The 27380-nt window shown below is 35.7% G+C and overlaps 1 protein-coding gene across 13 annotated transcripts in view; it reads right to left on the minus strand.

Moving 5' to 3' along the window:
* The window catches only part of ADGRL2 (adhesion G protein-coupled receptor L2), a 372405-nt gene that overhangs the window by 166146 nt on the left and 178879 nt on the right, over positions 1-27380 (minus strand). For all 13 annotated transcript variants that reach the window (XM_069094616.1, XM_069094613.1, XM_069094615.1 and 10 more), the window contains one exon: positions 22382-22554. In XM_069094616.1, the coding sequence (XP_068950717.1) occupies positions 22382-22454 (73 nt within the window). In that variant the 5' untranslated portion in view covers positions 22455-22554. The remainder of the gene's footprint in view (positions 1-22381; positions 22555-27380) is intronic.

Genomic DNA, 27380 nt, shown 5'->3' on the forward strand with positions numbered 1-27380 from the left:
ACACACACACACACACACACACACACACACACACACACACACACACAGTACATCATTCTGGCTTGAATCTTAAACTCCTTCTTTGAAGCATTTCAAAATAGAGTAAAACTTTACAGACTGCCCTTACCATCCAGAAGGAGGCATGGAGCTAGATGAAGGTTAAACTGATGAAAAATAAATAAGTCAATTCTAATCTTCTTCTAACCTGAGTCACTTACAATCAGCAATAATTCAGAAAATTCATGACTTTAATTTAAAATTTTGCTCCAAATCTGGGGAAGGAGGTTTTCAAAGAAAACAAGAGTGGAGAGATAACTAAAAAATTAACCAAAAGTGACTAAATAGATAATGTTCTACAAATCCACAGTCTCCCACTTTTGTAAAGAAGGAAAGGAAAACACATTTTCTAATCTTTTCTTTGGGACTAAGCAAGGTCATTAAAATCATCTAATTTTGAGTGTTGGATTTCTTTTTTGGTCCTTTCCATCATGATAATAATAAGAATAGTTAACATGTATATCTGTCACCGTTTATGTAACTTTCCTGATTCTATTTATTCCCCTTTCTATTGGTTCAGAAAAATCATCCTCACCTTCTCCATATTCTTCACATCTGCCATTTCTTCCAGGGCAGTAATATTATATTATATGAACACATAACACAATTTATTAAATCATTCCCCAGTCAAGGGTAAATTACTTTGTTTTCAAGTAAAAATATTGTTTTTACAGATATTGGAAATGCTCATTTACAGACAATGTGCTCATCACTGTTTTTATGTGAGGGATCTGTATTCAAATCCTACCTGAGCACTTATGCTTCCTGACTGTCACAGACCTAGAACTGGTAGGGACATCCATGGTATCCATTTTACAGATGAAGAAACTAAGAATCAGAGAGGTACAATAACTTATCCAAATCACACAGTTAATAAGTGCTGAAGTCAAGATTTGAACCTAACTCTCCTTCTCCAAATCCTGTACTTTCTCTAGTGCCCTATAGGGGCTCTCCTACAGTAATTACTTCACAACAAACACCACGAAGATAAAATAATGTACAGAAATTGTTTTGAAAAACTTCACTGTATATAATTGTCCAACCATTCAAACGAATCCCGAGGAACTTAAACCAGGACTCGGTTGGCTCAGTTTAGGATAAAGTAGTAAAAGCACACTTCTTCCAAAAAACGAAAATTTCTCCCTCAGACTTCTGCCTAATTTAGTCTGGCCATCCACATCTTAGTCAATGTCTAGGCTTCGAGGAATGGGATTTATTTACCTTTTCCTTACCACATGAGAAACTCAGTTCTAGGCATAGGAGTGATCTCACTGTAAGGCATTTCAGTGAAAAGACCCAGAGATCCATCCAATCAATACAAATAACAATATTTCCTAACCCCTAAATCAAAGCTGACACGATAACTTCTGTGGAATTTTTAGCAGTATTGTTGAGAGAAACATAGCAGGCGGTGAAATGGTACAATTATTTTCAAAGTCCAATTAAGGCCATATGGCTGATGGGAAGCTTCAGAGCTTCCACAGTCTTTGAGGCTGTATTGCTAGATAGCACCCCCTCCTCCCCAATTCCCTTCATAAAATGAAAAGAATAACAGACAGTGGCAGGCCTGATGAAAAGGCATACTCTTACGTATGAGAAAGCTGGTATGAAAATACATTACCCACAGCCTAGACCAAAAGCCTGCAAATAAACACCTCAAAGAAAAACACTGGTGGCAGTCAAGGAGGTCCCAATTACCGGGGTTACAAAAGGACACTCTACTGATGTGGATTATTAGAAGAAAAGAGAAACTCTTTCTGGACAGTCTAAGTTGGAAGCACAAATCATTTATAGCCATTCTGAACAACATACTGTGGTGAAAATCCTTAAAGGGACTTCAAATATGTTCTTGTACTGGGTTAGTAATTAACTGTCAACCCAGAGTATGTTTAAGTCAGGAACTGAATGAAGAGAAATGCCCCACAAAAGCAGAACAATGATATTAAGCGACCCTTTCCAAGAGAAGGGAACAAAAGGGACGGAGGGAAAAAGTATGTTTAAATTCTTTCATTTTCCATTTTGGTTTGCATTTTCCTGTCTTCCCAATTTAGGAATGGAGAAGGATCTGCTGTTTACTCATTTATGTCGGGAATCATCAGGTTGTTTTGTTTCAAACACACCCACACACATCCCTATGGTCTGAATAGCAATTCCCTTCACTTTTTTGCCCTCCTAAGTATTTCAGAGACTGAAAAATACTGACAGGATTGTTCTCTGTGCATTGGGGAGTCAAATCCTTGGATGCAATAACATTTTGCACACAGATGGATGTCGGCATCTCCAATGATCTGTACGGCATCCTATCGCCACATGAGCACCTGCAGTCTTACATTGTCCTGCTAAGGCATTCTTGAAAACACCTGGGCAAGCTGTTTACTTAAAAACTATATACTGGAAGAGATAAGGGATAATTAGCAAATAAAACTATTCCTGGCAATCTCTCGACATTAGTGCGCACCATGCTGGCACCTGGTAAAGGGAGCTGCTACATGTGATAATTCCAATTTACACATTCAGCACAACATTCTGTCTGCCTGTCAATTTGAAACAGTTTCATATTCAGTGATAACAAAGATACCCCAAAAGAATGTAAGGCGGAAATGCTGACACAGGTTTTCCATGGAGCAAGCAGACCCTCTCCCCTGGACCAGCTGCGGCTACCTTCTTCACTCTGAGGACAACTGTTGGTTGTGCATTTTCTTTCTTCTAACATCACGCCCCCCCCAAAAAAAAATAAATAAATAAACAAATTAGACTTTCACTGGGAAATTTTAAAACATCAAGTCCCTGAACAGAGTAAATACAGCTATAATTTCTTATATATTCCGCACAGCAAGGAAAATAATTTAATGAAGTAGGATTTGCTATAATTCTGTTTTTTCTTGTTGTGCAGTACTTATAAGCTCCCCGAATTATCTAAATGGTCTTTCAGCTAAATGTACATTTTCCTCCCTATTGTCAAAAACAATAAAAATGGAATATATATGTGATTTTTGTGGTACATCAAGATGATATCTGAAAATATTTTTAAAGGAGTTTTTTTCCACCCAAAAATTTATGTAGATTTTGTTTTCCCTCCTATACGTTTTCAAGTAACCATTCTCTGAAGAAGTACAAAAATTAAAGTCAAAAAGTGTATTATTAAGAAGACTTGGTTACACATTAAGACTACTTTATTCACACTCAGAACATTCCGTTCACTTTTTAAAGAGCTCATGTAATCATGATAGTTAGACTTCTCTTTAAACAAATATATCAAAAAATCATTAACCAAAAAAAAAGTTTTCTTCAAAAAATAAGAAATCACACATTTATTTTCAATAAGGCTGTCATTAGTCAAAACATTTTGAAAAATAGTGGTACCTTCCTTCTATGGTGGCAAAAGTAATAAGGAAAAGAGAAAAGGGAGGAATTTAACACAGCCCCCCAAAAAAGGAGAGAACCCTTAGAGAGGAAACAGTCTAATAATGTCCTTATTTGGGTTTAATCCGGCTTTTAAGAGGTATGACATAAAATGCATGAAGATGTAGCACAGGATAGAGAGTTGGTCACGGAGTCAGAAAAATTCAGTTTTTATGGGATGTGATTTTTTAGAGGATGTGATTTTTTACTGGTATGTGTTCTAGATGAGTGACCATTTGCAAAGCAAATCATTTACCCTCATCTGTAAAATGGGGCTAATGATAAAACCTACCTTCTCAGGGCTGCTGAGGATATCAAATGAGATCATAACTGTAAAGCACTTTGCACAGTGTCTGCCACACAGTGAGTACTATATCAGCATTAGCTATTATCATTAGTAGTAGTAATATTGTTATTATTACTCCTTCTTAACCTCTAGCAACCTCTAGCATTCAAGGAAGCTCTCTAATTTTACGGACTAACTCACCACCTGCAGAGTCCACGGTCATTTTGCATTGGTAGAGATAGTTTCTTCACAAGGAATTCTATCTATCAAGGAACTCACAAGTCTGGTCCCCTACTCCCTCTCCAAAAGGAACAAATGACAAGATATGAATAACGGGTCAGGGTTACTCTGCTTGAATCTAAAGGAAAGCCCTAAGAAACCTGGGGTGAAACTGTAAAAAGACCAAATTCTAAGCTTAATGTGAGGAAAGCACCCTAATAAGCAAAGCTATCCAAATGTGAACTAGACATTCTTGTGAAGTGGTGAGCTCCTTTCAAGGAGGGACCTTCAAGTGAAGACCGGATGATAATGGTCAGAAATTCTGGAGAGGATAAGTGTTGTCCACTTAAGGGTTGAACATAAGGGTCTCTAAGGTTCCTCCAAAGCTCTGAGATTCTGTTTTTTCTACAGCAGATACACTGACTGTGAAGGAAATTTCAAATGAGAACTTTAAAAAAATAAATTTTGCTCTGCAGTGGCATCATCAATGAAATAAGTCATATTACTTATTACTACTTTGCAGGACAATATTCATTTGAGTGCATAATTTCTGATGTATTGAAAATGCTCTGTCCTTACGCTATAGTCACACAATATTCTGGCACAGAAATGTGAGATAATGATTATTAGCAAGACCTCATCCAGAAAAATCAAAATTATGGACCTAGTTTAGTGATAAACCAGAGGTGGGTTTTTTTGCCATCCACTACTTTTGTTTTTATATTCTGCATACATAATATTTTAAATATTATCTTTACAACATGTGGTATGCTCTGAATCACAATTTGTTGTGTAAAGGGAAAGAAATTCATAACATAACTTTTATAATTACTAACAGGAATCCTTGTAAAAAAATTAATACCTTCAAAAAGTATTGGTGAATATCACTTTAATTAAAAAAGAATTAAAATGTTACCTTCTACTTTTAGATAATTTTTCTATTTACAGATTTTTCAGTAGTTTAGTAACTACTTTGTAAGGCATTCAACCACCACCCTCTAAAAGTAAGAAGAAAGTATGATGTAAAAAAGTTTGTTTTTAAGAGGCCAAAGTTTGAACAATAAATTTGTTGCTTTATTTTTTCAAAAAATAAAACAATCCAGCTGGGTACTCATTAATCAACTTTCATTTTAAATTTTCATTAGTCAATAGTACTCATCAGTTGAGAAATTACTTAAGTTCTTAAGATAAAGGGAAAATTTAATTTACTAAAACTTAATGAGATAGTTTCATTAAATGTCTCAATAAAATAAGTAGGTAACTTAGTAATCAGAGAAAGATTTCTATTTTCAGTCATTTTTCCTTCAAAATTAATGAACATTGCAATATAATGTTCCAATAGTTAGGTTATGTGCTTACCTTAATTTCTACTATAACTTTTATCACAGCTGGAATTTATTTTCACCAGGCCTCTATTTGCACAGTCAACAATTTCTTGATCACAAACATCAACTATCATTCATTTTTAAACTGTTGATGGAATCATTAAGAACTAAAAAAGTTGTATATCTTTCAAATGTGATAGCAAAAACCTCCTAAAGAAGAATCCATTATAATGTTGGATAGTTGAGATTAGGACTGTTAAATTCTCCTTTTTTTTCCCCTTTGGCCTACTTCAAAATCAGAGAGCTCATAAGGTTGACTATCTTCCTTCGGGTTCCCCAATGGAAAGCTCCAAAGGATAGTTTTGCCCAAATTCTTAAAATTCCTCTTTAGTTTTCAGGAAACAACTTGAAATTTCAGAGTGGTCAGTTTCGAAAAATAAAAGGTGGTCAACAGTCCATGCGGGTACAGGGGAGTAAAAAAAAAACAAAACAGAACTAAAAAATGGTTGAGAATTTTAGCAAATAGGATGTCATTGGTGATACTCAAATTAAAAAGGTTTTGTAGAAGAGCCTGGGCAGAAGCAATGTTTCTGTGGTTAATGAAGCAGAAGTAGGAAAATCTGATATCAAAAGGAGAAAGAAAGAAAGAAAACAACAACCCTCGAGTGGTAGCTTAAACTAAGAATGTTTATAGTCAATAGTTTAGGGTCCAGGAAGGAAAGGAAGACTAATTATACAAAGAGGTAGGAAGGGGCAAGGGGAGTGGGGCATTACTAACTGAAAAGATTGCAGAAATGTCTAAAAAGGACGTGAACATGAATGGAAAGGTTAGTCCTGAGACAAGCAGATGAAATGATAGCAAAATCATTTTTATGATGTACAGTATTTTTAATGATCCTTCTTCAAAAGTGATATTGATGAAACAGCTCAAGAAACCATATGTGATTCATTTGAGGACAAGTGGGACCAAACATGTCACATCTGGTTTCTGGTAACTCAACAATATTACAGTACAAATACACATTTTCTTAAATTTTTGCTTCAGTGATATATACAAAATCAACAATTCCTAGGATTGCTGGCATCTTCTCAAGATGCTTCTAATTTGTAAAATTTTAGCAGTTTCTAGGTGTGGGAAAATGGTCTTATGTTCTCAAAGAGTTGCAATTTCTGATAACTTGTTATATCCTCAAGAATGGTGCAGAGAAAACACTGAGTAAAGTTGGACTGATTAGGAAACACTGACTTACTCTACTATTAAGGAATAATGGGTCAGGATGGGTGCTCCTCACTCTGACTTGACCAACTGTGAGATCATTAGGGAGAATGGAATGCAGACATAATTCTCTGGTCTACTATCATCTAGTCCCTAAGTGTAGTAGTGGTCATTGCCAAGGAGTTTTTGAGGTCAATAAATAAAACACCTTTTGCTAAGAGAACAGAACAGAATCCCCATCTGGTAAGTAATTTAGTCAAAAAAAAAAAATAAATAGCTGTCACTGGTTAGCTTACTTTCCTGAAACTATTCAAGAAGTACAATTTGAAACATGTGGGGTATATGAAATTATACATATATATACTGGGTCATTTATTTTATAAATTACTGATGAAGTTTCTTTACTTTCAGAAATGTAGAAACCACATTTGGCTTGGCTTCATTGAAAGAGGCACTGTTTGCCCCCTGACACATTCAAATGTACCACTCAACTCCCCAACCCCAGATTTTGGATACAAAGTGCACACTTGTTATTCTAGTTGAAAGGAAGAAGGGCTCTAGAACGTTAAGTCCTCATGAAGGATGTGTGGGAAAACCAGGACAAGAACTACACAGGATGAGAAGGCATGATGGGAGTATGATCTGTAACCATTAAAAGGTATCCCTACATAGATGAGACTGATGATCTCTTGAAGAATTGAAGTCACAAGGATAACGCATCAGGGTTAAGAAAGCTATGAACAATATTTCATAAAAACTTGCCACATTATACCAGACTCACTCCTTCCTATAGTATTTCATTTGTTTCACCAACAGCATCTAAAATGTCAAGTGGGGGAAAAATATCTCTGATGAAAGTCTGATATCCAAGATATATAGGAAACTGACACAAACCGAGAATCATTTCCCAGTAGGTAAGTAGTTCCCAAACCACCCTACCACTAACCTTATTTTTCATAGTGTTTTCACACTCCAAAGGATACAAATTTAAACCATCACGGTATTTCATCTCACATCTGTCCAAATGGCAAAAAGCACAATCAATGCTATAGCAAATACTTGGAAAATAAAGTGGAAAGTGGGTGGAAGGAGTAATGGTGGGACAAATTATGTTATATTAATGTGATGAAGTAACACACTACCCTAAGAAATAATGAACTAGTAGAAAAAATGGGAAGACTTATATCAACAGATGCAGAGAAAGGAGAACCCAGTAAACAATACACAAAATAATGTAACTAAAAACAACAAAGAAAACCATCAGATTTCAGATTAAATGCAAGGCTCAACCATGACTCTGGAAGACAGACGATGATAAATATGTCCCTCCTCTCTGTAGAGAGGTGGTGAACAGTGATTTGCAGATGTGCCATCTAGAGTTTTTTTTTCCCCAACCTTTTCTCTATCACAAGAGAGGGATCTATAGTGAAACGGATTACTAAGCATTGATCAGGACATAAAGAATAAAAAGGATTAATAAAATGTTATAAAATAAAATACAAGCATATACATTTAGAAAAATAACAAAAGGTGCTAGAATAGTTCATCTTCTTTAAATATTAAAAATTGTGTTAAAAGCAAACCATCTTATTCATGATATCAGTGGAACCATTTGGGGGACCTTATCAGGGAAGAGTTTCAATTTTCTATCATTCCATTTTAACTTGCCTAATCAGTTGAACAAAAGTACTTTATGTAAAATGATTCCTTTAGTTGCCTTAGCTACAAATCCCTGCAGTATACTATAATTGAAATCTACTCACGTAAGTTAGGAATAATTAGGACCCCAAATTAAGCCAAACACAAAGTTAATTCAAATAGTCAGCTGCTGTCATTTAAATGGTTACGGGTTTTATTGTTGCTTAACATTTCTGAATGCTTTTTAATGCACTTTGTTCTCCTCTCCCTGTTTAGTAGTTTTTACTCCAAATAGAAAGGGGATCAAGAGGCAAAAACTCACCAAAAGCTTGGTCTTTGAGTCACACCTTGATCCCCTTCTTTAGTCACTAAAGGTTTTTTTCTAGCTATCTTTTCTATCAGTCAATTAACAATACTGTGGAGAGAATGGAATGACAGCTCTCAAAGACTAGCTTTATGGTAAATAAGACTAGGATCATTGCAACTATTCCATTAATGCAAAAAAAAAAAGATCTTTTGAAAGCTTCCACTGGGAATGTCCCCATTTGCCCATTTGCTTAAATTCTAAAACAAAGCGAGGGATTAAAAAGTCTTCCTGTGGCAAATAAATAAAAGGGTTAAGGTAAAGTACAAAACTGGTATTTAACTATTACTGGATTTCACAGACCTAATTCTTTAAAACTTCTAGCAGAAAAGAGTAGAAGGCAGCTGGAGTAAGGGAGGGAATAAGTGGGAGGCAGGATTTGGGTTCTTGTGTTTGTTTTCGGTACTAAGATTGTGTGTGTTTTTAAAGCATGTTTAAAGGTTCTGTGTGCTTTGTGTCTCTAGGTGGGGTGGATCATATGTAGGTCAGAGGCATACTACACTTGGCCTCCGAATAACATAGGAATCTTATTTAAAATACAAATAAAGCCCATACTATAAAAGTAGGTCCAACCTGAAATTCTGCTAAATGCAATTAAATAATAGGAATCTAAAATGAACATACTTTAATAGACAATATCTCAAGTTGCCAGGCCTATATTATGTTAAGTAATGTTTACAGTGAACAATTTTGCTGACCTATTTATTCTACATTTTAAAATATAATATATTTTATTATATTAAAATTTTATATATAATATATATTTATAATAAAATAAAATGTATTTTTTATCTGGCAAATATACACCAATCTTAATAATTATATATTATGATGTGTGCATATAGTATGTGTATATATATAAATATACACACATATATATATATATATAAATATACACACATTTATATATAAATCTACACACAACTATATGTTGTGTATATAGTATGTGATGTCTGTAATATATAAGTATTATGTACAAGTATAATATATACACTGAGTTACCGGGGTAGGGAATAGGCATATCTATATCTAAAAACCTAAATCCAAATCTATTCTCTGGAAAGAAAACTAAGAGTCTTTAATCTTACTATAAAATCTTTTCATTCCTCTAAAACCACAGTAAAAAAGGGGGAAGGGGGAGAGGGAAACTACATATCAATTTTTTTCCTTTAAAGAGCTGATGAGCTACATTAACTTTACTAGGATTTGAATAGGATCAAACTCATACATATTCATACTTGAGAAAGACTGTATTCAATAATTCACTAAGAACTACAAGTATTATGAAAATGATCCAAGAAGCCTTCCCCGATTCCCCCAGTGGTATCTCCTCCAGCTTTCCAGACCTCTCCTTTGCCCTTACCCCCTTCTACCTCAAATTGTTCCTATTTGTTTGGGGTCTGATCCCTCTCCCTTCCCCCCAACAAATGTCAAGCTTCTCGAAAATGGAGCTTATGTCATTTTCCATCTCTCTGCTTTTAAAATCCAGCTCGATGCATTGCACAGAGGAAGCATTTAATAAAAGCTTGTTGAATTGTACTGAATACATCTTGTGTATAGATTGTATCTATACTTCTATGTGTACATGTTGCTTCCCCCAAGAAAATGAAAGCTGCTGGAGGATAGATAGTATTTTTTTGTATGCCCAGTGTCTGAAATAGGGGCTTGTTGACTGATTGAAATGAAATGAAATTAATTTATGTTGAAATATACATACAGCATGTTGGAGTGACAAGGGTACCAAAGTCATTTGGCAATTCACTCAGTTTCCTCATCTGAAAAAATGGTGGGAATTGGACTAGCTGACTTCTATAACTCCCATCTGTGATATGTCTATAATCTAATTTGGGAATAAAGTAGGTGACTTCTACTCCTAAAAAGAAACAATAAAAGCCCTTACTTATATGTAACATTACAAAGCTGAAAAGTACCAGATGACATATTATGCTAATAAAGCAGGTCTTTAGTTGTATCTATTTAAGTGATGTTTTGTGTGCTCTAAAATTCCACATCACAAATCACCAGCTTGTCCTCTAGTCTATCATTCATGTTGGACAAGAGATGAATATTAAACAATGCATAAGTATAAATGACACTTTTTTTTTCTGTTTCCTATAAACATATTCATCTTGAAACCAGTGTAATGCATAATCACTTTTAAGCAGCCAGCAAAAAAAAAGGTGTTTCCCAAATGGGTATACAACCAATATACTACTGGACTGTAATGAATTTTTTTTTAATTATGCCTACAGAAAAACAGGCAAACACCCAGAAGAGAAAAAAGTGTGATCAGAAGCAAGGATGTATTGTGTTAGAAAAGAAAATAATCTGGGAACAGATAAATGGGGAAAATAGTCATTTAAACACAAAGTAATAAAAGATCAGTTTGTACAATTGACCACAGGATGATTTAAAATAGTTGATGGATAGGCAGTCAATTTAGAACCATCTATGGTAAGATTAGAATGATGTGTGCATATATAAATTATATATATGTATATATAAAAAATTTAACCAAAAAATCAGGAAAGATCTTTTAAAACATAGCCAGAGAGTTAGACAAACAGAAAGAAAGACAGGCTAGATAGCACAATGATTAGCATTTGACTACTTACTAGGAACCATGCTAAATGCTGGGGATACAAATATACACGAGATGAGAGCCTACTTCCAGGAAAGAAAAGGTCACATGCAGCTCATCTATTAGACATCTCACTGTTCTCAAGAGGACAGAATGTTGTCATGAAAAGAGCACTGAATTTAAGATAGACGAGCTGGTCCTGGTAACCTCTGGCAAGTCACCTGAACTCTCTGGGTCTCAGTTTCCTCTTCTGTAAAATGAAAGAACTGAATCAGATGATATTTAAGGTCCCTTTACACACTCCTACCTATGCCCTCTAAGGACCTTTAATAGAAATTGTAATTTGCTCAATTATACGGTATATCTTTCACCAAAAAGTGTCAAGCAAGCATGGGCAGCACCTATCTCAAGAGTCAAAGGAATTTGTCTGGATGAAGCTTTTCAGTGACATGGGCTAGAACGGTCAACTTTAATTTAGGGAAATATACTCGTCAATACAAATATTTCTTGAGCCTGAAAGCAGCTACTAGCAGCAGCTTATCAAAAACACAATCTGCTTTGAATACTGGGCATATCCACCTCACGGTGCCAATTTTTGCCTCTCTCAAGGAAAGAGGAAAGCCAGAAGGAGACTGCAGAGAACAAAACCTAAAAAGAGTCTGGTGAAAAAATGAAAGAAAAGCGAAGAAAGAGTAAGGGTCTCCCAACATGAATCTCAATCCTTTTTGGATTTAATCCCTCTGCAGCCCCAGATACAGTGTGACCATTGTTCCATTCTCTTTCCTTCTGCAAAGTTCTGCTTTCTGACAATCCAGAGCTCTAAACTGTTGATCTAAATGTTCCCATGGGGCTGGCTGCTAATCAAATCAATCAGAACCTCATTTGGCCCTAAAAAAGCATGACTGTCTTCACTGGAACTAAAATTTGCTCCTCTGTGTTTCAGCTCTTCTACAGGATATATAAAAATGACTAATGCCAACATAAAGGTACAGATAATATACGATGTATACTTCCTCCAAAAAACAAAAATCAGCTGATCAGTACGGACCATAGGGTGATGAAGAGATTAAAAATACAAGCGTATTGCTACCTTCATTCACATTCCAATCTATTTCAGTAGAAATGGTATTCCCTTTATTTCCGTTTGTAAAAACAGGGAAGTAAATCAAATTATAGTGTGACTCAGGTAAAAAGTAGTTAAACTTGCCAAATTTATGAGTTAAGAATTGAGTCTGTACTAAATGAATTCATAGTCATTGAGTTTTCACTATGCCTAAAACGATTAAGAAACAGTCACAGGACAAAAACCAACTTCTGCTCTGATCACTAGGGTGCCAATTATTTGTCTGGGAAAAGGAAAGGGGGCCATTCTTTTTATGGTCACAAGCAGAACTAACCATCATAGTGTAGAGTATCACCAAGAAAAGAAAAAAAAAAGAAAGTAATAAAGGAAAAAAGAAAAAGACAAGACAGAAATAAAGCTCATCAAAGATATTTGGTTCAACTGGAGGAGGCTATTTTTCAATGGCAGGGTCATTTTTATACCATTTGGGAAGATGAGATCTGACTATCTGATGAAATGAAGATAACTTCAGTGAATTAGCCATTTGCGCAATGCAAGTTCTTTTCTTCTTCAAAAGTACATCAAGGAGAGTGAAAATGCACAAAACTAAAGCCCCATCAGTTTCAGGAAGTTAGTGGAATCAGTTCAAGTTTCCTTTTTTTTTTTCCCCAGACAGATGTTGACATATTGCAAATTATTTCTTGGTGATTGCCTTATACTCTTCCACAAGGGAAGCCCTCTCTGTTTCTATCTGTTACAAAGTAACAGAGATTTTAAGATCATTTGCTTTCAGAATCATACACAGAGAACTTATTTTGTGCCAAACCTGATACAATTTGCTATACTAAAGAAAAGAAATGTCAACCAAGGAGCAGGTGTAATATTTTCAAATAACAACATAATATTGAAAATGTCAATCCTGCCTTTAGAAGAAATATGCTTAATTTTTCAGTTTGAAAATGTTTACCAGTGGATAAATGTTACACAAAAGAAATGAATAAAACTAACAATTATTTCATATTGGATAAAAGGGCTCAAAACTCAGATTTAAAAGGGAGTGGAAAGGAAAAGAAGCCTTAAAAGGTAAATCGTGTGTGTGTGTGTGTGTGTATGTGTGTGTGTGTGTACACATACATAAATAAATACATACACTAATAACAGTCAGGAGTTCTTAACCTTTTCATGGACCCCTTTGACAGTCAGATAAAGTCCATGGACCCCTTCTCAGAATGTCTTCAATTCATCACACAAAATAATAGGATAAGAGAGAAAACCAAATATATTGAAATATTTGCCAATGTTTTTTAACACAATTCACTCAATGACCCCTAAAATCTATCTAATCCACAGATGACTCTGGGGACCCTCAAATTTCAGATCTCCTCAAATTACAGATCTTTAAAAGAGTGAAGGTATATCATCTCTACTCTTAAATTTGTTTCAAAAAATAAAATTTATTGAACAAACTTGGTAAAGTGGAACTCGTAGGGGCCCAAAAATCAAAACCCAGGAAAGTATCACATAAATATGAAGAAAATATGTATGTATGACAACAATGTCATTTCAAGTTAGGACACTCAATCTCTGTTTTCTGTGGCCTCATTACAGCCACTCCTGCCTGGGTCAATGTTTTAAGCAATCCTTGGCATCAATCCTAAGAGGTCCCAAGGTCAGATACTGTGCCACAGGCTCCCTTCTGCTATTTAACAAAAGATTTCAAGAGAAGAATTGGAAGGGTTATGAGAGTATTAAGAAAATTACTTAAAACAATAGAGATGTGTAATGATCTGGCTATAAGGTTATATCCTCTATCATTCTGATGAACTGAAGACGAAGGGGAGGGAATAAGAGAGCATGGGAGCAACCTACAGATTACGTACAATGATAGTAAGTACACATTTTGGCATGAAACCTCTCCATGATGTGACAGAAGCACTGGTTCTTCAGGTAAGTCTTGTTCTATCAAGAAAATACTACCATACAAAGCATTGGAACCAGTTTGTGATTGCCACATACACACACCTCCAAAAGTTTAGTCTAAGTATCACACAAAAAAAGTGTTTTGTTTTGTTTTTTAAGATTCATTCTTGGGGCGGCTAGGTGGTGTGGTAAATAGAGCACCAGCCCTGGAGTCTGGAGGACCTGAATTCAAATGGGACCTCAGATACTTGACACACTTACTAACCGTTTGACTTTGGGCAAGTCACTTAACCCCAATTGCCCTCCAAAAAGCATAAGTAAATAAACAAATAAATAAATAAATAAAAGGAGCAGCATTTATTTAAAAAAAAAAAAGATCCATTCTTTTTAACATGTGACATGGTGTTTAATCCAAAAAAAGTTAGAGAGCATCTAAAAGAATTATACTAGGGTTCATCAAAATAAGGCACTACAAATACTTTCTGTACATTTAAATAATGAGCATGATTTGGGAGGGAAATTTTCATTAATAATTAAATTCAAGCAAAATAAAATAACTTCTCCAAAATACAGATAGTACGTGAGATTCTCAGTAACAAATGTTTTGTATGTATACACATGCCACAAACCAGTAGTTTAAAACTTATGCCAGCAGGCAGAAGGCATGATCAGGAAATCTGTTCTTCAGCTTTAGAAATTCATTTTAAAAATACAAAGTATATGAAAATTCTACAACTGAACTCAGGTCTATTAAGTTAGCTTTGTTTGTCAAGATATAATATCTGATCCTTGTAACAACCTGTTAATGAACTTATAACTTAAAAATGTAAACAGACACCTCCCTTTATCATCACCATCTTCATCATAGTTGACTTCAAATTGTTTTCAGGTAGGGTAAGTTTTATTCACTTCACTTTATAAATGAAGAAACCAGTATGGAAATGGTAAGTGACTCCCCCCAGGTCAAGCAGTTTTTATACAGGCCAAGTCAGAATTTCAAGAAGTTCTTCACTTCTGTGGCTCTGGTTCTCCGAATTCATTAAAACAATGGGGGGGGGGGGGGGGGAAGGAGGAAAGAGGCGGAGTAAATAGGGTAGAAGGAAGGCATTCACTAAAGAGGGTCAAATACTTATCCCAGGGAGAGTCAGGAAAAAAAAATATTTTCATATATAAAGATGGCCTAGTTTGCATACCAAAGAAACACATGAGTTAACAATTTCAAATTAACTCATTTTTTAATCAGAAGACAAATTTAGGAATTCAATTTAATCTTCATTCTCATTTTCAGAAATAATAGTATTGCTACAGCAAGAAAAGTAGCAAAATAAAGCCAAAGCTATAACTAGGGTGGGATGACTGGGGCTTTGTCCAGTATACTGAAATTTTAAGAATGCTTATGTCACTTAAACTCCTTTAACAGCAGATGCCCAAGTTCATTTAGGGTCTTTTTAACAGCAGATGCCCAAGTTCATTTAGGGTCTAGTTAGCAAGAATAATAGTTAAAATATCCATTACCAGCTTTCAAGATCCAGGTGGGCTCCTATCTCACCTGCCACACACTTTTCCCTCTCCCCTTTTCAACTGAAACAGTAGCTCTTACAGGGTCTTTCATCCCCAGGGGGCATATGACACCCCCCTCCCCGGCTCCTTCCCAAAGATCTGTCTTTAAAAGGTTGACATAACAGTACATGTCATGGTACTTTCATAAAGGAGCCTAAATTGCTAGGAAATAAAAGATACCATTAAGTGGCATAACTTTATTTGCTTGTGATACTGTTCTTTTCAGTTCTTATTTTGTGTTTTGCAGCTAAAAATCACCTCTACCAGAGCCTATTATGATATCAAATTCCACCTTTTTTATGGAATTATATACTATTCCAAAATAGAAGGGGGGCAAAGAAGGAGAAGGTTCCATTACAAACAAATGCATTCTGTAAGAAGACTACAACAAGGCTAAGACTGCTTGAAATGTGTGCTTGAAAAGGGCAGTAAATACATTTTTGTCAGGAACAATACCTGAGTCTTTCCTTTTAAGATGAATATAATCATTCAAAATATATACCAATACACTGTTTGGAAGAAATTTAATTTACATAATTTGTGAATTAAGATGATATGGGTACATTTGCCATGAAGCAAACAGAGATTTAGCCATGCAACTCTCATTAATTTAATAGGAGTTGTGACTCCCATTAATTTTAATAGGAATCATGTGGCCAAATCCCCATGCACCTTGCTGAAAATTTACCCCCTAGTCTTTCAACTAATCCAATATACAGAAACAAACAAATAAAAAGTGCTGTCAATTCTGCTAGACTGGGAAATCTAAGAAACCTAGAGGAAGTCAATTTAGTTTGGTTTTAGAGATTGGGCATGTGGTTACAGCCATTGAGAGAGGGCAAGGTCATCATAATGAAAAAAGGTGAACAGAAGCAAGAAATTAGGAGGTTCTGAAAATGTAACAAGAATATATATATATTCTTCCATTAGTCTGGGGACAAAATTTTAAGGGTCTATTTCCTTCAATGGGATATGTCACAAAAATCCTAACAACAAAGCCTATTTTTGTAAAAAGAAAGGGCAGTAAAAAAATTATGTCCTATGATATTTTTGAGGTTAATTTCCTCTAGGAAAAATATGCTTAGCATATGTTAATTCAAATTAAATTGGAAGCCATTTCTAACAGTAGAATGCTATACTTTAGCTCCCAGATCAAGCTCTGTCAATGTTTTCACATTCCTGAGCAAGGGAAGAGGGTAGGGTGTCTCCCTCACTTCATAGTGTCCCTGTTGTTTTATCGGAGGCACAGCAGCTGGAACAGAGATTTGGTGCTAATTCCCAAATGGCCGAGTACCTTCTGGTTCTCCCACCAAAGATCACTAGCCTCTGGAGAATGATTACAATTCACATACAGAGAGATTCCTCAAATAATCAAAATTCTTCAAATCCTGAATGCATCCCTTTCCTCTGCATTTGAAAGTCTTTTTCTTTCCTTTGAAATCTAATGTTTACAGCACTAGACCTCTAATCAATGTCTCTTTCAGTAAATACTGATATAAAGAGATGTTGGCATGCCAGGGTTTGCCTGAACTGTCCCATTCTTCAATCTCGACCCACTCGTTTTGTCCTTACTCTCTTTTCCTGACATCAAGAGAAGACAGTGGAAAGCCATAAGATCATACTGTGACAAGAGACCAACACAAAGAATACTTCATTACCAAGAAGCAAACAAAATGAAACATATAAAATATCCTGAGTGTGTGTGTGTGTGTGTGTGTGTGTGTAGTCACATTTTTATATAGATAATATATACTTGAAATCAGGAATCCTCATTCAAGTTGTGAATTTCTTGGGGATTCCTTCTATATTCTGATAAATATATTTCAATATAATTGGTTTCCTTTGTAATCCTACATATTTTATCTTATGCATTGAAAAATATTCAGAGAAGAGGTCCAGAAGCTTTACTAGCCTCCCCAAGGGATCTAATACATAAAAAAGGTTAAGCAGCCCTTCTTTAAAATGGTCTTAAAGGAAAGTAAGAATGTCTATTCAGTTTTGTTCTAAGGTTTCCTTGCTTTACTCAGGAAAAATATTTAAAGGAGTAATGACAATAATATTCATTCCTATTTTTACAGTTGCCTAATTATTTTTCCTTTGAAAAGTGAATATAAATTAAGTGAATACAAATTTTATTAATGAAATCAAATATATAGTGAATATTGGGATACAATCTGAAATCCTTGTGTTGGACTCTTCTGATAGGCTACTTTATTTATAACTTGTCACTCATATCAACCAATGTGAACCTTCATGTGTCTGATTTACACTTGCCAGGGCTCCATTATATGGCATAATTTAATTCTCTAGAACACAGAAATTCAATTTATTTCCCTATTTACTGATACATGATTCTACCATGGGCACTATGCTTTTAAGAATAGGCCAAAAGAATCAAAAGAAAGCCAGTTTCTCAGCAAAAATGACTTTAGAAGATTTTTTAGTTTATTTTTCTAACACTTTAAAAATGTTTTAAAAATATTTTTCAAAAATCTCCATCTTTTGTAAGGCATTTAAGTTTATATGTACAAATATAATCTAAATCGCCAAAACCCTTTTAAGGAAGAACTGTAGTTTTGTAAGCTAAATCAAACATTCCAATCAGCAGAGTGTTCTTATTTTCCAGCTATGAATAAACTTTTAAAAGGCAAGGTTTGATGCAGTCTCATTTGAATCATAATATCCAATGTCCTTCTATAAGTGAGCATCTTTAATAAAATGTAGAGAATTCCTAATGGCTGTGGCTTTAATAAGAACAGAAAAAAATAATGTTCTGAAAACAAGACAAATATTTCAACATAGCAATATTAAATCAACCCTATCACCAGATTTGTTGCTTTTTACAATTACAAATGGAAAATAAATCCAATACTAAATTAAGCCTTGACTACTACACATCAAAATCCCATTACATGTTGATAGAAGTAGAACTCCATATGCTTTCATGATCTTAGGTAATATGTGTTTGAACGAATCAAGAATATTGCTTTATGTGGGGAACCCACAAGCTAAGAATCCTACTTATAAACATCCAAATTCCAAGAAGTAGGTAGGATGAAATCAAATCAAATCACTAGGTGGTGCATGGATAGAGTGCCAGGCCTGGAGTCGGGAAGATTCCTCTTCCAGAGTTCAAATCTGGCCTCAGACACTTACTAGCTGTGTGACCCTGGGCAAGTCACTTAAATCTTGCTTGTTTGCCTCAGTTTTCTTATCTGTAAAATGAACTGGGGAAAGAAATGGCAAACCACTGTGGTATCTTTGCCAAGAAAACCCCAAATGGGGTCACGAAAGTCAGACTTTACTGATCAATAAGGATGAAATTAAAGGTTAAGTTTATATATATAAGCAAAAATGTGCCTTACTTAGGTAAGCACTGGGTTGGAGTGAAGATGACCTGGGCTCAAACCCTATTTCTGACAGTGATGAGGAGAGTGACTTTAGGGAGGGCATGTAACCTCTAAGTGCTGTGGGCAATCTGGGTTGGCAGAAGGAGTTCCCCAGTTGGGGTGAATAAAGACATCAGGAAAGAGAAGCACAAAAGATTCTGAAAGGTAGTAGAGTTACATTTCAAACCCTAACTTTCCTTTCCTCTGTCCCTATTCTTTCTTTGATTGGTTCTCTCTACAGGTGTTCAAAGAGCATTATCTGCTTAATGTTGATAGAGGCCTCTCATGCCATGTCAGAATATTTTTTTTTAAAAGACAAAACCCATATGACACTGATCAATGACAAAACAGTATGTGCTAACTCTGTACAATATTCCTTGCAGTATGGGTCCTTTCCAGATTCTTCTTTACCTGTAGGAGGGAACTGCTTCAAAGCAACCCCCCCCTTGGCCCAACACATCCAAAAATGAAACTTCTCTTCACAGTAGATATGATTCCTGACCTAATAGGTGACAATGAAAATAAAACTACAGTCTCTCATGAAGCAGCCTCTGCTCCATAGCCCCCCCAGCGAGTTAAGATACTGTGCTAGCAATGAGGTCTCTATCTTGATTGGAAAAATTTTCATTATGTGGACTAATGAGCCATTGGTCCACACCTGGAATCTTTTTTAACTGTACAGAAACATTCAAAAAGAACAGCAGGGAATTTAGTAAGGGTTTCCCCCCCCAACCAGATACCAAAAAAAAAATAAAAATAAAAACCCACAATCCATGCACATGAGATTTTCATGGCAAACTTTAGGAATCAGCTCTCAACAAGAGATTAGGATTTTTCCCACTAGCTGGCCTCAATTTTTATTCTTTCATCTCTGGCTTGTGATGCTTCTATGTATGGAGTGCTATTAATTGTCAGCATGTTGAATTTGGCGTATCTCTTCATTCTGATACTTTCTCATGAGATCCTAATAATCACTATTTAATTTTGTTCTGTGGCTTGAAGTCAACTCATCATTAACATTCGTGATCAGAATACAACAATCTAAAAAAAAAAATAGCTATCCAAGATAATTTTAACTTATGCTATTCTCCTCCTTGGCCAATGCTTCACTCTAGATTGATGGTGATGATTGGAATTTTGAAGGCCATGACAGTGGCTTTGGCAGCAGCACCTTAGGTTTCATATACGGCCTTTAGAGACAAACTGCCCATGCCTATCATTCCAGAAACTCTCTGTCAAATTCAGAGAGGTTCATCACCAGGAAGGACATAGAATGGTGAATTTTTAATGGGCTGCAACTCTCTAAGAACAACTAGCCAGATATATAAGGTTTGTAATTGACATTGGCCGAAATGAGGGAATCCACCTTAAAGAGAAGGTAAGCAAGATGCTCGATAAATTCTAATCCTTTGTCTGTTATGCTGTTCGGCACATAAGTGAAACTGCAGAATTTATCAATTTCTGCGAATATATCAAACAGGAACAATAAAGCACAATATTAGAATAATACAAATGTTTAAAAGTGTTTTTGTGCAAGATGTCTAATTCTGAAGCTCCGCTTTTCCTAGAAAATGGATTACCCATCCATTATGTTTCCTTTTGTTCCTTAAATCTACATAATATAAAGATTTGGTTACTTGCTATCTTTTTTTTCCTTACATCTATATGATATAGGTCTATTTACAATATGCAAAAATATTTGTTCATATTGTTATATTATCTAGTTTTCTAAACCAGCAAGGTGGTGAGGTTGATAGATTACCAGACCTAGAGTCATGAAGACCTGAATTCAAATGTGATGCCAATATTTACTAGCTCCGTGACCCTGCGTAAGTCACTTCAAACTCTGTCTGCCTTAAGAGAACTCATCAGTAAAATGGGGTTAATAATAGCACCTACTGGCCAGGGTTGTTGTAAGGCAAAAATGAGATAATATTTGTAAAGTGCTTTGCAAACCTTAAAATGCTACATAAATGCTAAGTAATGTTATCTGTCATTTTCATTAAACCATCTTGAACTGGAAGAAAATGGAAAATGGAAAATTCTATTTTCTACTACCCAGCTTTATATGCATCTCTCAAATGGCTTATATATTCCTCATGAAAATCTATTTTTACACTGAATATAAAAAGCAAGTCAACTAAACAGCTATAAAAATTTCTGCATCCTAGCTCCATATTAACTTCTGACCCGATCTGTACGAAATGTCTGAATGATACGTCCTCTTCTCTACTGACATAACACATCTTTTTCTGTGGAAATACTTCATCCAACACTAAAAAGATGCAAAGGGAAGCAAGAAGATGGGTGTACATGGTCTTTAATGAATCACAATGGCAATTATTATTTAATGAAATTGCAAAAATTAGTGTGTTCTCCTTAAAGGACAGAGTCCTCAACAATATATTATAATATCCTACTAAAAAAGTTTATAAAATAAATTTTTTAAAGCACTCTGGGAGAAAGAAATCAAAGCTCTCTGGGTCATGACCCTTGATAAAACTCCCTTCCCTGGGTTCCTTTAAGTTTACCTATAGAAATTGCTATTCTTATTTCTGCAAAATGGGCTTGTCAAACCAAGCCCAAGAGCACAGATTAGAAAGAAATAAATGCTGAAGTAAACAAGTACTGTATGTGGAAGCTACAGAAGATTCTTTTTAAGCCTTTCAAAATGTAATTTAAAAAAAAAAAACTAGTCTACACACTATTTCCCTGAAGTATTTCTTAGCGTCTGGCCTAAGAATCAAGCAAGTCTCACACTGTGAGAAATTCACTCTCTTTTTTTAAAGAGATGGATAACATCAGAGAGGAAACACTAAAGGAACTATATTTTTCAAAAGAAGATTTGATGGATTTATTTAGGAGTTTTAGAAATACTATATTAACACTTGAGGTGATGATGGAAAAAAAAGGAACTCACGGTATCACAAATTGTTTTTGATTTCACTAGGAATAAATTTAGTCAATAAACATAAAATCAACAACAAAAGATAGCTTTTAGCTCCATCAAGCCATAGTTTAAACATTTGTAGATTATTTATGGAGCTTATAATCACTTACTCTGCAGAATAGCACTGGATGAAGGTTAAGTAGAAAACAAGGCTAAAAAATAAACCACTTTACAGTCACAGAAATTGAAATTCTAGTTCCTTCAACAATATACATCAGTATAATATTATAAAAAAGGGGGAAAATTATAACCATTAAACAAAATTCATCACCAAGAAATTATTGAAAAATGTATGAGAAGGCCAGTGAATTAATTACTTATCCTCACCTGCTTCATTATAGAAAACTGATAGTCTGAAGTCTGAAAATAATTCCAAGTCTACATATTTCCACATTTTAAAAGACATCTTACCTTCTGTACCCTGTAAGATGCTGATTGCAAGGAGAAACCAAAGACTTCGCATTCTGCAACCAGAAGACACCATTATTGATCCCTTTAAATACTTCCTTTGTATTCCTTAATGAATCCAGTTATAAATGCCCAGCTTCATTGAACCCAGCAGTGCACATCATTGATCCTCATATCTGAAAAAAAAAATCCATCATTTACTATGTGCCACAGCTACAGAATTATACTTTAAAACAAAGTAGGAACTCAGTGAGTTTAAAACTAATCTGAAAAGAAAAATAAATAAGCATATAGGTTGGTTCTATAACAATATGCTCATTCTTAACAAGCATATGGTGCAGAACTGGCAATACCTGAAATCCAAAGACCTGCATTCAAATCTCTACTCTCCAATTTACTACCTATGTGACCTTGGGGTCATTTCCTCTAATTTCTCTGGGTCTTAGGTTCTAAACTCTGCAAAATAAAGGGGTTGAACTAGATGAACTCAAGACTCTTCCAGGCCTAAATACATGATCCTAATAACATCCTATATTTGAACCTTAACTCTAAAATGGCTCAAAGCTTTAGATAAATTATGTTGCAAAATTGTGAACTGTGAACTTGGAGAATATTTAACATCCCTATTAAAATGTGCCGCTTTGATTCACTTGCAAAAAAAAAAAAAAAAAAAGGAGAATTTAGAGCCTACACCATTTGTCTGATAATTATGATAGGAGTGGGAAGAAAGGGAGATTGGTCAGCTTTAATTACACCTAAATATTTTCACAGTAATTTAAGCAGGGAGACAATAAATGGAGGATTGAGTGTAAGAAAGGTGTGAGAGTAGGATATATGGAATGATTTGCATCTGTGTATTTAGTCCCAAGAAATTTGAATTCCTGAAGGCACTGAATGGGATGTTTTAATGGATGGTCTTGTCTAATTCTACACGGTTGAACAAGTCCTTGAATCAGTTGTCAATCTTATAGGAAGTGTTTAAACCAAGCTTTCTAAGCTCAAAAAAAAAATTCTATCTAATAACAGAACACTTGCAATGAAAGGAAGCATATATTTTCAAACTAGTTCAGGGCTATGGCCCAGAAACTGATGAACTATATCATTCCAAACAGTCAGGAACCAGAATGGGAAAAAAATTATTCATTGATCGAGAATGTTTTATGTCCACTGATTAATGAGTTACCTATAAAAACATGATAGAGAGCAAAGTAAAATGTGTTATCTGCTTCCAGGTTATTTTTATCACCTTTATATATGAACAGTACATACAGGAGTAATTACTAATGGCTTGAGGCATATGTGTAGTACAACTACATTAGGTTTTCAGCTAAACTACCCAGGAGTGAGTGACCTGGCCCTAAAAATGAACCATCCAGCACAGAAAATGTTTAGAGCAATATATCCAAGTCTCCAGATTCTCTCTTTATTCGTGTGAACAAAGAAACAAGAAACGATTATGATTAGAATTCAGCAGAGCACCAACACATTAGTAAATCCTGACCATACTCTGGAAGGCCTCCCTTCTGCCCAGTTCAGCTGGGTAAGGTGTTTCTAAGCCAGGTGCCAATCCCTCTAACATTTTTCTCCCCAATACTCCACCTCACCTAGAAAACTGCATAATACTAAGCATGACTTCTATTGTGAGTTAACATTATTTAGGAGGAAACTGAAATCTCTTAAAAATAAAATCAGTCTGGGTAAGGAATTCATTCTGCCTTTCATCTCTAGGTGGTTCATTCCGTTAGTCTATTGACCCGTACTTCAAAGAAAGCATAGTACCATAAGTTATGATGTGTTCTATTATTCCCTCCTCTGGAAACTGGGAAAGAGAAAGGAGTCAGCATGTAAGAACCATACCATGGCAACTCCCTAAGTACCGTCTTTCTCTTTCTCTGTCTCTGTCTTTCTCTCCCTCGGTCTGTCTCTCTTCCCCCATCCCTTCCCTTTTCTCTTTAGAGAAGCAGTGGCAGTAAGCTGGGCAAAGACTGCCTCTTTCTCTCTTATCTCCACAGCCCTGCAGAAAACCTGAGTGATGCTAGCTGGGCTCTGGAGCCAACACAGAGACTGGCTCTGAACCTCAGCATTGGCCCAGATTGAGAAATTCCCTAATACAAAGTGAAAGTAAATGTTCGTTAACATTTTTTTTACCCACCTAGAGCTCAGGGCAATCAAATCACATCTACGAATCACCATAGTCCCTATGATGGACACAGAATGGCACTAACTCCAAAAGCAGCACAAGTTCCCTCATAGGGAAAAGGAAAGAGAGTAAAGAAGTGGAGAATGGAGGGAGGGGGGGAAAGAGAGCCAACAGAGAGCCAGAAAAGCGTCATGTGATAACCTTAGAAAAAAGGTGCTTGCATTACGGCATATCCAAGGCATATTTTAAAACATTTTATTCAACAGAGAAAGTGACTCTGGTTACATACTAATAAATTCATCTCCTTTCTCCTGAATTTTACATAATAAATCGAAGACATTTTCTGTTCTGAATATCTTTCTATTCAGAATACCCTTAAAAGGTGATTCAACACAGTATTGTTATTCTTCAAGACCAAAATCTTTATTTTTTTCCTCTAATCTATGCACTCTATTAATTTTCTCTTTAACATCAGAGGTATCTGATTTAACTATTCTCATCCTGGCTTTATGGGTAATTAGACAGCATTGAGGATCATTTGGATTTGTTTGGCTTTTTTTTTCCTCCACCGTAGCTGTTAATTCATTGATTTTAAAACTAATTTGCCATCTACTACTTAGAATCACAGATTAAGAGGTGGAAAGAGACTCAGTAAACACCAACGTTCAATTCTACCATTTCACAGATAAGGAAAATAAAGCCTTGGGCGGCTAAAAGTAAGTAGCCCACTGTCAAACAGCTAAATGGGATGACAGAAGCAGGATCTGAATCCCAACTTACTGGCTTTCCCTCATGTTCCATCCATCATCCTACAATGTGTCTCCACAGACATCACATGTCAAGCTCCCTGGACAGCATTCTTACTTTGTCCATTCCTTCACAAACATTTATTAACAGCTGGCAAGGGGCCAAAATTGTGCTAAACCAAGAGAACAGAAAGAAGAATGAAGGATATTCTGCCCTCAAAGAAGTTCCATTTTATTAGAATGTATGGAGGTACACAGATAAGTAAATTCAAATTACATATGAACTAGACACAAAGTAATTTCTGCAGAGAACATCAGAAAATCAGGTGATCAAGAGAGAATTCCTGTTGGGAGACAGTATTTGAGCTGAGACTTAAATCAAACTAATGAGAAAAGTTTTGTCTACAATGAGTAATTTCTAAAAATATCTCCATATATGCACCCAATTGTTACTTCTTAAATAATGGTATTACACAGGAAAATGCACAGGACTCTGGGTGCAAGATGAAAAAGGATGGTCCTAGACCTGGGTTTCTTCACCTGCTTTGTGTCATGGAAGCCTTTTTTGCTTTTTCAGTCAATTAAAGATTATGAACCCATTCTCAGACCATATTTTTAATGGCATACAATGCATAGGATGACAAAAGGAACCAATTATATGGAAATATAGTTACCAAAAGTTGTTTTGTTTTTTAAGCAAGGTCACTGACTCTGGGCAACCAATCAGGGACTTAAGTGTTCCATACACATAACAAAGAGCACACACACACACACACACACACACACGCACGCACGCACGCACGCGCGCACACACACACACACACACACACACACACACCCCACAACAGCTTTCACACAAGTAACGAATACTCCAAGGACCCAGGACTTCAGGAGGGGGCACACAGATCCCACAAACACTCCCCAGGAAGGAACTGATTGCATAACTTGCTGTCACCCTAGTAATTCATCTCATATAGTGTCTGATCTTGGGCCGTCTTGTCCTTGGGATCCCAAGCACAATGGAAGCTGTTCTAAATGGAGAGCACTGGATAAACCTTTCTAGCTGTCAAGTATAGCCTCTGAGAACTCAGGACTGCCTCCAGACAGACCTCGAGAAAGCAATAGAAGAACATTTTGGTGAAGAATTCCAGAAATTAAAAAAAAAAAAACTAAACTAAAATTTATTCCTGAAATTAAAAATTAAAACAACACATATGCTTTCATTTTATCATGTCAGTGGTCTACTTGAGGGGGAAGGCAGAACTTCCCATACATGTTAGCAGTTTCCCATGACCCACTTTCATCACTTAATTCCATTAAATTAAGCTCTGAAAACAAGTTCTCTAGGTATTTTAGGACAGAGCAGGGGCACAGTTAATGCTACATTACTCAGAGACCATCCCCACCCCACCCCCTGCACTCCTTTCTGTCCCTGCTCTCAAACAAGAGTTAAAAGTGTATAAATTAGGGTCTGCTAGGTGGCCCAGTGAATAGAGCACTGGCCCTGGAGTCAGGAGGACCTGAGTTCAAACCCAGCCTCAGACATTTTAACACTTACTAGCCATGTGACCTTGGGCAAATCACTAAACCCCAATTGCCCTCCAAAAAAAGGGGGAAAAAGTATATAAATTAAATAAAAATTAAAGCTTCCAGCTTTGAACACTAAAAATTCAATCAGGAGAAAGAGCCTTTACACATGAGCTCATATCCACTGTCCGACACTAAACTTCTCTGGGCCTCAGTCTTCTTATCAGTTAAAATAAGATAAACAACATGACTATGGTGTAACTACCTCTCAAGGCCACAGGCCAATCTGGAAGTCTGAGGCACTCATCCGCATCAGTACAAGAAAAGCTCCCGATACCAGTGAAATCACAGGTCCAATGCAAAGCAAAGCAATACCAGTGGTACTGATTACTCACACTATTATTGATAACAGACACTTCCAAAGAAATAAGGTATGTAAAGAACACTGAAAACTTTAAAGTACTACAGAGATATCGACAGTTTGAGACAGAAAGCTAGAGAGGACCGCAGAAATGGCCATTCTGTCCAATCCCTTCATTTTACAAGAAACTGAGAACCCAGAATGTGGTGAAACTTGCCCAAAGTCACA

The sequence above is a fragment of the Petaurus breviceps genome, unplaced genomic scaffold (genome assembly GCF_028583685.1).
Source record: "Petaurus breviceps papuanus isolate PSGF00001 unplaced genomic scaffold, PetGlider_PUasm1.0 220, whole genome shotgun sequence".
NCBI classification, from domain to species: Eukaryota; Metazoa; Chordata; class Mammalia; order Diprotodontia; family Petauridae; genus Petaurus; species Petaurus breviceps.